The sequence below is a fragment of the Anthonomus grandis genome, chromosome 8 (genome assembly GCF_022605725.1).
Source record: "Anthonomus grandis grandis chromosome 8, icAntGran1.3, whole genome shotgun sequence".
Lineage (NCBI taxonomy): Eukaryota > Metazoa > Arthropoda > Insecta > Coleoptera > Curculionidae > Anthonomus > Anthonomus grandis.
In genome coordinates, this window is record NC_065553.1 from 20,151,325 (window position 1) to 20,166,913 (window position 15,589).

The 15,589-nt window shown below is 33.6% G+C and overlaps 1 protein-coding gene across 2 annotated transcripts; it reads right to left on the minus strand.

Moving 5' to 3' along the window:
* Positions 1-987: 987 nt before the first annotated feature.
* On the minus strand, positions 988-15,438 carry LOC126739253 (TOM1-like protein 2). Of its 2 annotated transcripts, XM_050444835.1 has the most exons (10): positions 15,240-15,437; positions 9,293-9,540; positions 9,034-9,237; positions 8,726-8,968; positions 8,546-8,670; positions 8,321-8,490; positions 8,164-8,254; positions 8,029-8,110; positions 7,713-7,763; positions 988-1,788 (listed from the first exon to the last, which is right to left on the minus strand). In XM_050444835.1, the coding sequence occupies exons 1-10, from the start codon at positions 15,301-15,303 to the stop codon at positions 1,621-1,623; spliced, it is 1,446 nt and encodes a 481-aa protein (XP_050300792.1). In that variant the 5' UTR covers positions 15,304-15,437; the 3' UTR covers positions 988-1,620. The 2 variants fall into 2 exon arrangements, with proteins under 2 accessions (XP_050300792.1, XP_050300793.1); XM_050444836.1 differs by lacking the exon at positions 7,713-7,763 and having other exon boundaries at positions 15,240-15,438.
* Between the last annotated feature and the right edge of the window lie 151 nt (positions 15,439-15,589).

Genomic DNA, 15,589 nt, shown 5'->3' on the forward strand with positions numbered 1-15,589 from the left:
TAAATTAATTTTGTTTTTTGAGGATTTACGGCTTGAAAATCAATTGCCATTGTAATCCGCAGAGAATCCATGTCAGGATTATGCAAGAGATGTATGGTATCGTTTGGAAATAAATTAAATTTCCCTAGACATCAAAATTGGTAAGATGGTTTATGTACAGGAGAAAAAATATAGGCTCCAGAGCAGATTCCTGCCGAACTCCCAGGAAAATACTTTTAAGAAAATACGGGATTAGTATTCATAACACTTTCAAATCTTATGACTACGTAAGTAGACTTTTAAAAGCATTTTAAATTTGCCCTTAATTTATTGTAAAACATATTTTCTAGATATTTTTCTAGTTTGTTGCGAACTTTAGATGGATTTATTTGTTTATTTTGGTTTGAGCATTGAGCGATGATTGTATGGCCTTTTGCTTGAGAATTCCATCAGATCTTAAAAATTCTCTCAATTTTTTTGGTTCCAAACTTCCATTTTTTCACGCAAATTAAATTAAGTATTTTACAATGCATCAGTTCGCACTGTTTCATCTAAGTATTCACTATTTGCAACATTAAAACAAGAAATAAATACACGAGAAAAATCTCAGTGAATACTAACTTATTTTTAAATATTAAAACGATAATTTCCCGAAAATTAGGTATTTTACTACAGTCCTGTTGTTAAGCGGTTCGCGTCCGTTTGAAGGGATCTTAATTTTTTTTTAACAAAAAAATTATCCGCGTCCGGTTTTGGGAGTTTTACATGGAAAAATATAGGCAACACTTTGTTTCCAAAATGTTGTCCCTAAGGAGAGGTTTCACTGTACTTTTATTCGCCTTTGTTCAATTTAAATCCAAAACGTATATTTTATAAAAAAACATAAATTATCTTGCTACAAAGTCAAAATTGCACTAGCTCTCAGTGGTATTCTTTCTCTATAGCCTTAACTTGGGCAGGCTGTAGAACTCAGTTTTAACTCGGATTCAATGAACATAAAAGTAGCCATTTCACTTTTGCAGCATTTTTATTACAATATTACATAATCGTTATTTAATACTAAATAACATATTTTTTAGCGCTACAATACACATGTATAAATAATAATACCATTAATACATTAACAAAAAGTTATAGCTCTATTTAAAGATAAAAATATGAATAGTGTCCCTTATAAACAAATCTGTTAATTTTTGCTACAGGACACAACCTGTACACATGCACATATCAATTATTGAAATGCAGGATATTTACATATTAATTACGTTTTTCATCACACTTATTTTATTAACCAGCAGCGGTTAATACTGTTGTCTTAAATACCTATCCTAACTAATAAAATTAACCAACACTTACATCATAAAATTAAATATAAAGCTCTGTTTAAAATGTTATAACAGGTCAAATAAATAACACAATTAAACTTTTTCCTATAATAGATTTTAAAGGAATGGTTTAGTTCCGTAGTAAAAAATAACTTTTAGACCGATCTTCTAATAAAACTCTCTTTGGTATAAATTTTAAAATTTATAAACAAATCTACCGTCGCTGTATATTTTATGTCCCATGAAATTATTATTGAAAAAGAATTTTCCTAAATCCGGCTGTGCACAGTCTTCGATTATCGAATAAAAATACAAATTACAAAGCTAAAAGATTTTCATCCTTTTTTTTGTTATCTTTCTTTAATGCGCTGGGATTATTCGATCCAGTAGCTGCGGACACTGTGGGCAGATTTTCTGCGGCCGCCGCTCTTTCTGCTAAGAATCGTTCGAAGTCACTTGATGTGACCGATTCTTCTGCTCCACCCTAAAATTAGTGGGTTTATTCAAATTGTGCGGTAGAATAATTTTTTGTGATTATTAAACGTCCACTCTCGGGATGAACTTATCAAGCTGAATTTGTTGCCAATATTTAGAACCGAACCAAAAAAGTCTTAAAATTAAAGTTGCTCACTCTATACAAGGTGTTATAAAATTCGGTGCAAACATTTTAACAGCGTATTATTTAGAGTTGTGAGTCAGTGTTTCAAATAATTGATTATCTTCAAGAACTTTGCGCGGGGTCTAAGGGAGTGCATTTTAGAACACATATTTATAAGAAAAAAAGTCTTATTTTGACTCCAACAATACACTCTTAAAATATTTGCACCTAATTTTGAAACATCCAGTATAGTCGGCTCGTTTTATCCTAACACATAACAAATTACCTCGGGGTATAAGTGGACCGGTTAAACAATGAATTCCTTACCGCCGTAATATTCACTATTTATAACGAGTGCCGGTTTGGACGACTGTTACCAGCATTTTTGGTGTTTAATGTAATATTTTAAAGGATACTGATATTTTTTTAAAGGAAATGCTTTTTTATACTTAAATAATTAATTTTAATATTATTATTTATTAGTGTAATCTAATATTTATTATGATTTAATAAGGTAAAAAGGTAGAATTGGGTTAAAAAAGGATTATAAATTCTGGGAAATGTACAAAACCGAAATATAGTGACGAAAAAATAGGTTAAGAGAATTATGTACCTGAGAGGTGATAATTTGCCTGATTGGACAAATAAATACTTTGGTGGTCTATAATTACACTCTATTTCTTTTGGTATTTTGAAGTGATATCACCAGGCTATTAATTTACTTTGTGATTTTTTAATTTTTGAATCATGGATTTGCATCAAGACAAGCATATTGCTAAATATCAGTTTCTATCTTCGGGTGAACGTGGTTTAGTTTTAAAGGTACAAAAGTATTTAAAACAAGAAAAAAAAATAACATGGAGCCATTGACATCTGTTTTGGCAGTAAAGAAGCGGACATGTGATGCATGCCAGATCTCAAGAAGCACTTTACATAAGCCTTGCACTATTGGCGAAGACGAACTAGAAAACCCAAATAAAAGAATCCGTCGGCATCCAAAAAGTCTGGACACACCCCAAACAATTAAGGGCGAAATTAGAACCATCATGGCAAGATGGTAGCACGCAATGCTATCCCAGCAGCAGTTCTAGTTGTGGAAAAAGGAATATTGTGCTACATGCCGGAAATGATGAGGGCTTTTTTGAGTTGATTTGGGGCATATGCAAAAAATGATTATAAGCACGCTTCCAAAACAATCGATGAAGCCAGTGTCCTTAATTTATGGAAAGAATCCTTACATCAAATAAAGGAAGAAACATCATACAGAAAAAATTATAGCTGAAAACTATCAAACCGAGCGAGTGATAGACGAGGTACGACCCCTAATTAAACGCACAGATGACTATTCAAGTAGTAATGAATAACGACGCTGACATATCTTCAAAATCAGACTAAATTTAATTTAATGTATTTAATTTCAGACTAAACTTCCTTTAATGTTATAATTTTTTAATGTTTATATTTTTGCTCCTCTGTTTATATTTGTTATTGTTTTTTTTTAATTTAATAAGTCTTTTTAGACTATTTAGTAATATAGTTATAATATTATAGTATATAATCTACTTAATTGTTAAACTAGTATTATAATCTACCCATAGAAATTAATACTAATACCCATCAAATTAAAAAAAAAAATCTTATAAAAATATAAATTAAAAAATTGTTTGAGAGCCGCTGGTTCCTTAACCGGGAAACTTTTGTTACTTATGTGTTAAGGTAAAACGTGCCGACTTAAGTTACAACACTCAAAAACTAAGCAATTTTTCAAAAGATTTTTTTTAAATAATGTTTTATGGTTATACCATAATTTCTATTCAATTATTCAAACTATACTAAGATACAATATGAATGTTGATAAAAGCGTGTATAATTCGTGCCAGTTTATTCAGAGATTTTGTATAAATATAGCAACAATTTTCTGTTGTGTTTCTTTAAATTTAGTTAGCTAAACCTAATTTGATACTTGCAAGCCTCAAAATACAGGGTGATTGATAATCGATGGTCCGTTAGCCATAGGGAAAGTAGAATGAGCTTGGAAACGACAATTCGATTATTTTTTAGTAAAAAAGAGCAGGCTCCAACTTAAATTTAGCAAAAAAAATCTACTTTTTGGATATTACATCAAAGTGGGATGGATGTTCAGTGTTTTGATTTAAATTTCGTAGGAAAAATATTTGCCAGATGACATTTTTGCAGATTTGGTGGCAAGCAGCTCGTTTCAGGTGCGTGATTACAGGTCCACTCATTTTCCTTGTATTCATTTTCAAAGTAAAAGTTTATTTTTAATTATTTTTAAATAAAATTTATAGTTTTAAAATATTTTCGTTTATATAATGGGTAAGTAGTCTGACTGACCACGAACAAATCCCTGCTCCATTGTAATTAGTCAACAAGCAAAATACGTCAATAATAAAAGTTAAAAGTCAAAATGTCAACAAACAAAACCACCCTGTCAAAATAACGCCTGGGCACTAGGCTGTGGCTGGCTGGCTAGCGAGCGCTCTATAATATACCGTCGCGTCGCGTCGGCGTCTATGACATAGCGCGTAATTGGGACGGAATCTCAGGAAGTATAAAAAACCCCAGACTAGCAGCCTTATAACTTTGCAAATACTCACCCTAACAACTTGAAATAAACGTCATTGTTCTTATAAACTTATGTTGTTTTTATTTTTGGGAAAATATATATATATTTTTTTAAATTTTCCAAGCCCATTGTTCTGAAAATTTGGTAACGAACCTAAATATGTTCAGAACTGCAGTGTTGTCACTTATATAGAAAAATAGCAACACTTTTGATTTTTTAAATAAAACACTCTATTAATTTTTAGAAATGTTGGTTCCCTATTTCCTTTTGAGTCTTTTTTAATTAACAAAATTTTCAGAATTTTGTTGCCACTGATTTTTGAGTTATGAACATTTTGTAATTTTTTTGAAAAAAAATTAATATTTAATAAACAATTTTTCTCAAAACTTTGACAACTTTTTTTGTAAATACTAAAATATGTGTCCAGTCAAATACTTCCAGGAACATGTATATACATTTTTAGAATTGCTTTTTAATCGATTTATAGGTCATTATTGGTTCTTGCGATATCAGCAAAAAAATTAAGCTTTCTTAAAAAAAATTTTCTCAAAACTTTGTTGTTTTTTTAAAAAACCTTGAAATAGGTTTGTAGTCAAATTATCCTTGGAATATGTGCAGAAATTTTTAGAACCTTATTTCTAATAATTTTTTGAGATGCAAGCCTTTCGTGAAATCTTGAAAAAAATCGACTCATTCATTACTCGATAAATAATTTTGTATTGTCGCTATTCTCGAGATATCGAAAAGTTTACCGGAAAGTTGTGTGTGAGGCGAAAAGACTCTATTATTCCAAACGTTTGAAATATTCCTCCAATGAGCAACGCGAAGCGTGGTCAATTGTTAATGAGGTTGTGTCCGAAAGTAATGGCTCTCAAGAAGTGCAGATTGATTCTGACATATTGAATAAATACTTTTGTTCTGTTGCTGATATCCTCACAAAGGGTCTCTCTTCCACTTATGACCCTCTCAAATTTTTACCTACCACTAGTGGAAACTCATTTTACCTCAGCCCCACTACTCACAGGGAGATTTTTTGCACTATAGGATCGATGAAAAAGAAAAGGGCATCTAGTGACGATGGTATTTCAGTGAATTTATTGGAAAAACTTCCTTTGAGTGCTATTCAGGCTCTTTCTGATGCTATTAATATTTCATTTCAGTCGGGCACATTTCCTCTTTGCCTAAAATTAGCAAAAATTTTGCCTCTTTATAAGGGTGGTGATCGTTCTAGTCCATCCAACTATAGGCCGATTTCAATTTTGTCTACTTTATCTAAGACTTATGAAGAATCGTCTTTTAAGGTTTCTTCTGGGGGAAGGGGTTCTTCGAGATGAACAATTTGGTTTTCTGTCAGGGAAAAGCACCTCTGACGCTATGTTTGATTTCTTGTCCAAACTTCTCCAGGGTGTTAATGGAAGAGAGACGACTGCGGCGGTGTTCTGTGACTTGTCCAAAGCTTTTGATTGTGTGAGTCATAGGATACTGCTTCAGAAGCTTTCTGCTTATGGAGTTAGAGATGTTGCACTGAAGTGGTTTGAGTACTATGTCTCGTCGCGAGCAGTCTGTGTACCTTAATGGTGACTTTTCTGGTAGGGAGTCTGTGGATTGTGGTGTTCCACAGGGGTCAGTTCTTGGTCCCCTTCTATTTCTTGTATACATTAATGATCTTATTACTCTTAGCATATGTGGACATTTTACGTTGTTTGCTGACGACACAACGGTTTTATGGTCGAATAAAGATCCCAAGCAGCTTGTCAGAGATGTTGCAGCCGATCTCCTGAAATTAAAGCAATGGTGTGATTCCAATCAACTTTGCTTAAATATGTCAAAGTCCCATATTATTGGTTTCAATTTTCAAGCTGAGAGTCTTGGTTTTGGTGAGAACGCATTGGACATGGTAGACAATTCTGCATTTCTTGGTTTAGTCATTGATAAAGATTTAAAGTTTTCTGACCATATAATAAAGTTAAATAAAAAACTTGCTTCTGGCTGTTTCTCTGTTAGGGCAACCGTTTATGAACTGGGGAGAGATGTTGCTCGTGATGTGTACTTTGCTTTGTTCGAGTCGCATTTAAGGTATGCTCTTCCATTTTGGGGTGCATGTTCAAATTATCTGTTTCAGTCTGTTTTTGTGCTGCAAAAGAGGGCTGTCAGAAGTTTATTTAAGGCCCATTCTAGAATGCATTGTGGTAATCTTTTCAAAGAGAGCCGTTTTTTGACCCTACCATCATTATTTATATTGGAAACTGCATGTTTAATATTCAAAAATAAGAACAGTTTTCCAATCCGACATCACAGTTATCCTACCAGACAGATTAATAATATTCCTCTTCCTATTCCTCATTTAACATCTATCAAAGATTCATTTATATATCGCGGTTTAATGATTTATAATCACATTAGCGTGGAATTAAGAAGTGTTCAGTCTTTGCGCCAGTTTCGTTGTAAACAGAAGTCATATTTGCTTTTAAAAGCCTTTTATTCGATTGAAGACTTTTTTAAGGCTGAGGATGTTGTGTAGTAGATGCTAAGCTTTTAATCTGTTAATTTTAATTTTGAACATACCTTTATGTGTCCCTTTATCTCTGCTACCTTTGTCTACATGCATATATTTTGTTTTATAAAGATTTTGTTTGTAACATTTTTCTCTTGCATTTTTTTTTTTGAGGCATTTTATATATGTTGTATAAATTTTTTATATTTGTTTTGTAAAGTCTGATTTGATTGTATTTATTTTCTGAAGCTTTGTCAATAAAATTCGTGTACATGTACCAAATTTTCGACAATAAGGTACTTGAAAAAAAAATTATTCCATGAAAGAATACGCCTCTTCAATGATTTTGCAACAAACATAACATCATCATCAAACATTAATTTATTTACTCAACTAGTGCATAAGTATTTTTTGGGACGATAATTACATACGTTTTGTTCAACTAGTCAAGTGCTAAATGAACGGCATTTAATTTCAATTATATTTATTTACAAAATTAGTTGCTATATTTATGCAAAATATTATATATTAGATTTATCTTTTACTTGCAACTGAAAATCAACTTGATAACGTATTCTGCTTCCTAATGTGTACACTTTCTTTATATTATTGTTACCTAAAGATGAGGTAGTGCAAAAATAATGTCAAGAAAAAGAAATCCACTATTTTAACTAATGTGGGTGTGTGCGGATCTACCAAAAAAAACTTTATTATATTTTTAAAACTTACTGTTTTCCCTAACCAATTCGCCATCTCGTTTAATTCTCGGTCTTCGTCAGTCTAAAGTGCATGATACATAAAAATACACAAAAAGCACATTAAAACAAAATAAAAACATAAATAATATAGAATAAGCTTCAAACAAGGCATTAGTCTTAAGAGAGAAAAGAAAGTAAAAGAGGATAGAAATAGTACATTCCAAAACCAAAAATTGAAGTAAATACAGTTGCATAAACATAAAAAAAACATGAAACCAATGCCATTGTAGTTCATTTTAAATACAAACTACCAGGTCTGTTTAAAATAAAATTATCATTATTCTTACCTCTGCTAATTGTCCCTGTGTAACCGAGCTGAGTCCACCAGAAATTTGATTAGGGTTGATGTTATCTTTATATGAGCTACCACTAGAAGAAAATCACAATAAAAACAATAATATGTAATAGAACAGGCCAATTACCTTATCTTGGATGATTCATAAGTAACGTTTCGAGATTGCGCAAACATATCAAACTCATCAGTTCCTTTTCCATTTAAAGAATCACCCAAACCTTAAATTAAAACAACAATTGTACCTAACTAAATCCAGTGGTAATTTTAGTTTATTCATTTCTCACCTAACTTTTTAACTGTATCAGCAACATCATCATCATCTAAATCAATCAAGCTATCATCATTCTTCAAAGTGGGCTTAACAGCTGAAGTAGGCGGTATGGCTTTCGCTACTACTTCTGAGGCTGAGGCACTGTGCCCATGAGATCCTCTATTCTTTTCCCATCTGCTGTACCTAAAATCCATGAATTATCAGAAGAAAATAATTACCAAATATATTAGATATTAACCTTAAAAATAAGTTGTTCATGTCATCATTTATCCTTAACAACTCTTCAGTCAAAGTATCATTAGTTATCCTTGAAATAAGCTCTACAAGCCTCTGCTGCATTTGGTGGCAGACTGAATACAATTCCTAAAAAAAGATTAAATTATATTTGTGAACAGTTTTAGTTACACCACTCTTATACCTGTAATAACTCTAATTCATCCCTTTCCTCTTGCCCTGGCTTAACTTCACTCAACAACTCTCCTAAGACATTCATATTACTTTGGACAACATCCAATTCTGATTGCAATTTGGCCCTTTGTTCTGGAGTTAGAATCCCACCAGTTGGAGATTCTAAAGGGGGTAGGGGACTGGCCGAGGGGGAGGGCACACTGGCCGGCCTTATTGGTCTGGTTTGGCTTGGAGCTTCCATAGTTGAGACACTCTAGGAAAAAATATATTGCCTCATAAGGGAACATTTCATTAGGCTTTATGACGTTATTACAATACCTTTTTAGGTGTGTGTATTGGTGCCAAACTATCAAGATCTGTAGGTGGAAACTCAATTCCTTTTGCCAACAGATCTTTGTAAACCACATTGACCCCTAATAGGTCTTGATCAGCCTGAAAAGCACTTGCCCAACTTTGTATTAAGCTGAGAACTTTTTCTTGAACTGCTGTGGGTGGGTCATTTTTTGGACTAAGAAGTTTCACCTAGAAATTTTGATTGATTCACTTTCTAAGAACAAGACATGAAACAACTTCTTACCAATTCTTGAACAAAATCTTTGCTGCAAGCCAAAATATGAAACCTCTTTCCACAATTTTTAACACAAGTCTCAAGTATGGTCAAGGTATACATAACAATGGTGTAGTTTTTCCCAGCACTTTGAGAGAGTCGCTTTTTGATAGCTCTAATTGCATCTTTAGGGCCATCTTCAGTTTCATTGATAATGTCACATATTTCCATATTTAAAGCCCAGTTTTCTGAAGCCAGACTTCCATCTGTAGCTTGTTCTAATGTAGAAAGTTAAAATTATCAATATTGATTATTATTTAACAGCTTAAACGACACTGTATTACTAAATAAGGTATTTCTCATGATTCAATAATTAGACAGACAATTAAAATCCTATTTATAGGTTGGTTTAGTCATAAATTACTAATTATTAGAGCACAGAATGCATAACAACCATGACAAATCATTTGAAAAATGTTGTTTAAATCATCTATTGAGTAATACTTTTATTATATTGTAGAAAAAAAGAGTAAGTTCACTAATAAATATCATCCATTTAAATAGGATTATATGATAAATAATATATGTAAAAATTTGGGAAAAAAATATATATGTTTTCAAAATTGACTCTCATTTTCAAAAAAATCTGTGTTGTCTTCAAATAAATATAAATAGTAGTGGAAGTATAACCAATATGGATGAATACCTAGTAAACTGTCTTGTTCTTAATGACGGTAGAATCCACTCACTGGAGGTCCCTCTTAATCCCAACATCCAGCTATCATCAAGCAGAAATCCGTCAGGCGTGGAATCAATGCAGGTTCCCAACACAGATGAAAATTTTTTATTGGCCCTTCAGATTCCAAAGGAGTCAAGGTAGCCCCAAATTCCAAGTTCTCGTTAATATTACTAAATGTACAATCTCTCCGTAATAAAACAGGTGAACTTTCTCTACTTTTGAATGAACTAAAGGAACCTAATATTATCCTCCTCACAGAACATTGGCTTAAAGTGAACGAAATGATGTACATTAGTAACTATGTAGTGATTTCTAGCTTTTGTAGAACTGAATTATCTCATGGAGGATGTATGATCTTAGCTGGAAAAAGTTTTTTAACGCAAAGCACTTTTCAAAAAATTGATAAATTTAACCATCTTCTAAAGGAATCTGTTTTTGAACTTGCTGCATCTTTTTGTGAGGATTTAAACCTATACATTATTTGTATTTATCGGTCACCATTATCTGATAGCTCTGAATTCTGCTTATGCTTGGAAAGTCTCCTGCTTATGATCCCATGTTCATCCTCCATACTGTGGGCGGGTGATTTCAATGTAAATTATAATGAGAAATCTATTGCAACACTGACCCTCCGTAATTTACTCAGTTCATTTAACCTTCAAATGCATGTTAGGTCTCCCACTCGCATCACACAGTTCTTGTCCAGCACCATTGACTATGTTTGCACTAATTATCCCGAACATATGGTGGATTGCACTGTTGTGAATTCTGGCATGTCGGACCACGAGGCAGTGATCTGTGAAATCAGTGAAGGAAAATGCCCCAAAACTGCTGGGTGCTCCTACGGTCGAATTTTCAGCAGGCGGTACTATGACAGATTCCATGACTCGTGTGTGGCGGCTGGATGGGAAAGCGTGTTGAATTCGACTGATCCATTGTCGTGTTTCCACCGGAAATTGATAAACCTTTTTGATGTTTCTTTTCCCATGGTGAAAATTAGACCAAAAAAGAACAAGAAGTCATGGTTAACTAGGGGACTTAAAACTTTATGTAGAAATTTGAGATCCCTTCACACATTAAGAAAGTTCACGAATTGCCCAGCTTTTCATCAATATTTTAACTCTTATAGGTCTTTGTATCGGCGACTAATAAAAATCGCTAAAAGATCCTTCTACCCAAATTGCCTAAATAAGGCCACAAACAAGTCTAAAGAATGCTGGAAGATTCCGTCAATGATATCCGTCAATCATACAGCAATTATTCCATGACAGTCCCTGAATGTTCTACTAGTCATATAAATCATTTTTTTTATTGAAATTGCTGATAAAACCCATAAAGATTTGGGTTTCCCAACAACAGATCGACTTACTTATTTATCAAGCACCAGTATTCAAGGATCATTTTTCTTTATACCTACAGACTTGGTTGAGCTTAAAGAGATATTAACTTCTATAAAAAAAAAAACTCAGCTGGGAAGGATGGCCTATCTGCCAAAAAACTCCTAAACATGCCAGACATCTCTCTAAATGTCCTTGTTGAAGCTATAAATGCATGGGTTATGGGCACCTTTCCCTCTTGCCTAAAATCAAACTTTAGACCAATATCCCTTCTGTCCACACTTTCAAAGATTATTGAGAAATTGGGTAAAAAACGTGTGATGTCTTATTTAAAATCAAAGATTATTCTTAGTGGTTCTCAGTTTGGCTTTCAAGAAAATAAAAACACAAATGATGCAATGTTTAACTTTATGAATGATATCTACTGTCAGATTAACGGTGGTGTAGTTTCCGCTGCTGTGTTTTGTGACTTGTCGAAAGCCTTCAACTACGTCAGTCACGAGGTTCTGCTGCGGAAGCTCTTCCACTATGGTTTTAGGGGCTTAGCGGCGAGTTGGTTTTGTTCATATCTAAAGAGTCGTCGTCAGAGAGTGTGTGTGGGGTCAGAGTATTCTGAATATCAATCTGTTGCCTGGGGAGTACCTCAAGGGTCGGTACTGGGACCAATACTTTTTCTCCTATATATTAATGACCTCGTCCGACTTAATATCCAGGGAAAATTCACGCTCTTTGCTGACGACACCATCGTTCTTTGGCATGGGTATGATACCGATCTTTGAGAATAGCCATGTTGGCTGATCTTCAACTTATATATGAGTGGTTCAGGGCAAATTTACTATCATTAAATCCAGAGAAGACCAAACTAATTTGTTTTACAAATAACCGTAGTCTTGATAATATTCTTATTGCTAACTGCCCTGTCCCGCCTTATTCTAACAATAAGTTTTTGGGTCTGGTGATTGACAAGGAACTTAAGTTTGAGGACCATATACAGAGTCTCAGCAATAGGGTTTCTGCGGGTTGTTTTGCTGTTAGGGTGGCCTGTCGGGAGCTTGGCATGAGGATTGGGAGAGCCGTGTACTTTTCCCTGATCGAGTCCCATCTCAGGTATGGTGTCTGCTTTTGGGGTAGTGCAAGCAACTATCTTCTACAGATGTTGTTTGTTCTACAGAAACGTGCTGTGCGTTATATATGCGGGATATCACCTAGGGAATCATGCCGACCATAATTTATCAGGGAGGGCATTCTTAGAATCTACTGCCTATACATACAGGAGGTGGCATGCCTTATTTTCTCCCATCAATACAGGTTTGTCCTACAAAATCCACGATATGTCACTCGCCAGCGGAATAATTTGCGGCTTCCCATTCCAACATCTGCCTTGGTAAAGAGATCAATTTTTTATGAAGGTATAAAAATCTTTAACCACCTACCAGGAGACATTAGAGGCAAAATCTCTCATCAAATTTAAGTTTCTCTTGAGGAGATTTCTGAGTGGTCAAGCTTATTACTCTGTGGCTGTATATTTTAAAATCTAATGATTTTAATTAATTAAGGGAGACCTAGCTCTTTTCCTAACCTGTTTGTTTTATATGTTTTCTTTTTTTATCCCTAGATGTTGAACTGTGCTTAGTTAAGAAAAGTTAGATATAGTTGATTTTATTAATTAAAAAAAAAAATGTAAATTTTAACTGTTTAACTTTGTTTTGTCATTGTAACTTGTATTTTTAAATATAATTTTAACTTTGTAACTCTGTCTCTTTAGGATTAGGTGAAGCTTTGTTTATAACAATTTTTTATTCAAACAATAAAGCATATTTGAATTTGAAAAAAAAAATTGAAAGAAATGAAAATCAATTGAATCTACGAATTGCCAAATTGTCTTGTATAAACATAATAAAACACATGATAGAACTTCCTCCCCAATCCTTTGTTAATTGTTATCATCAAATCCTTAAACTTACCTTATGAATTTTTTATTCATGAAACATTATTATTATGCCATTTAATAATAATGAGTCAATTTCTACAGTAATAGAGATTATCGAAAATTCATATTCTGATGCTTTTATGGTTGGGTTGGATTGGGATGGGTTCAGTTGGAATAACACAAAGCTTTTTTCCACAATTTTAGTTGGGATTTTTAGGAAAGTTGCTAAACTAGAGCTTTAACAAAGTTATTTCGAAGGTGAAAAAGTTAAGAAATAAATTTTCTGTTTAGTCTTTATGCCAAATGCATTGGAAATTTGTCTGGTGCTTTACTGGGGTCTTATCTGGAGGAAAGAAAACAAATTGTGTGTATCTCAAAGGACAATAGAAATTATTATTCTAAGCCAGTTATTGTTTCGCAAGGTGTACCTCAGGGCTCGATTCTCGGTCCTGTGCTGTTTCTATTGTATGTGAATTCACTTTCAGATGAGGTGGCTGCGGGACTCCTCTGCCAGTATGCTGATGATACATCGGCTGTCGTGGTGGGGCAGGATTTTGGGAGCCTGGCTAACGAGTGCTCATGTGCAGCCGGGACAATGCAGGATTGGTGTGATGAGGCAGGGTTAATTCTGAACTGCGAAAAGACTGGTCTAATGCTATTTCAGAAAAATCCCAAATTAACAGAGTCTGTTTATTTGAAAATGCGAGGCAAATCAGTGCCTGTGGAAAACACAGTTAAATTTTTAGGGGTCACCTTGGACACTGCTCTTGGCTGGGAGGAACATGTGAGGGTGCTCCAATCTAAACTAAATATCTTTTGTGCATTAGTGCAAAGACTAAAATATTCATTAACAGTAAATTCCATAAGACAGTTTTATTTTACAGGGGTGCAGTTGTTGATTGCCTATAGTGTGATGTTTTGGGGATCATCCTCTGTGGCTCCTCAAATTTTTGTAGTTCAGAAAAGGATCATCAGAGCTATGCTGGGGTTGCGCCCTGGAACATCATGCAAACCACATTTTGAATCACTGAACATAATGACTGTGTCTTCAATCTACTTTATGTCCTTAGTGATGTTTGTCAAAAGGCACCGACACCTTTTTTCAGTAAACAGTGACCATTATGGCACTGATATTGCAGTAATCACAAGGGGGAGGGAAGATCTTCGGGCACCAGCCGATGGTTCAGCGTTTTTTGAAAGGGGTCCTTATTATATGGCAGTTAAAGCATATGGGTTATTACCACCAGAAATAAAATCCATTAATAATAGTGTTAAATTTAGGAAAGCCACTAGTCAGTTTCTTTTAGATAAGTGCTTTTATGATTTTAAATTTAGATTTTGATGTGCCAGACCTGTGAACCTGTTACACATATGTACATATTCTATATATTTTGAACTTCATTTATTGATATTGTAATTTTAACTTTGTAGTTGCTGTTTTAACTTTTACTGTTTGTTAGTCTATCTCATTTTATTCTATATGTATTTGATTGTATCATGTTTCTTATTATATGCAATATTCATCGTGAATCTATTTTAGGGAATTCACTATTTCTGCTTGATGTTGCTTTGTCAAATTTATTTTGATTTTGTTGGCAATAAAGGAAATATTATTATTATAAATAGTGTTGACAAGACTAAAATGGTCACATGATATAAAAACATTTAAGTTAAAAAAGATAATGTAGAATTATGATTTATTACTTGATGATATTGAGTCATCTGTACATGGACCCCAGACAGTGGATATCATAAACAGAAAATTGAAAGTGGAACTGAAACTGCATTGAAGGATTGCTATCAAAGGTCATGCTACGCTAATTAAAATATCAAATTAAGCCGTAAAAAGTCAATAAAGTGCAAAAAACAAATAGTAATTAGCAAACAAACAAAAAGGCGTTACGTAGGTGTAAAATCCCAGACAAAAATCAAAACACAGACTGCAAATTGTAATTTAACTCTTACACTTACCAATCTTGCTGCCCACAGGGGTGGAAAAAGGATTTCCGATAAGCGCATTTTGAATAACATTCATTTTGCGTTAGTTCGCTTATTTTTCGGTAAATAAAATGCAATTTCTCCTTTCTGTTTTCGTTTTTCTGCGTTTGATATTTGCGTTCCCCAATTTTGACTACTAACGACAAACAAAATGTCACTTACTGGCAGTGAACTTGTCAAAAAGCAATTAATGTGATTTTAGAGGTCCGCCATGTTTGGATAAGTTCATTAGGCACTCCCAAATTCGTCAGCAGGTTAACTGAAGTCGTATTCGTTATTATTTATTTTAAAACTTTAGTGTGACGCGACTCTAGTTTTTCCTT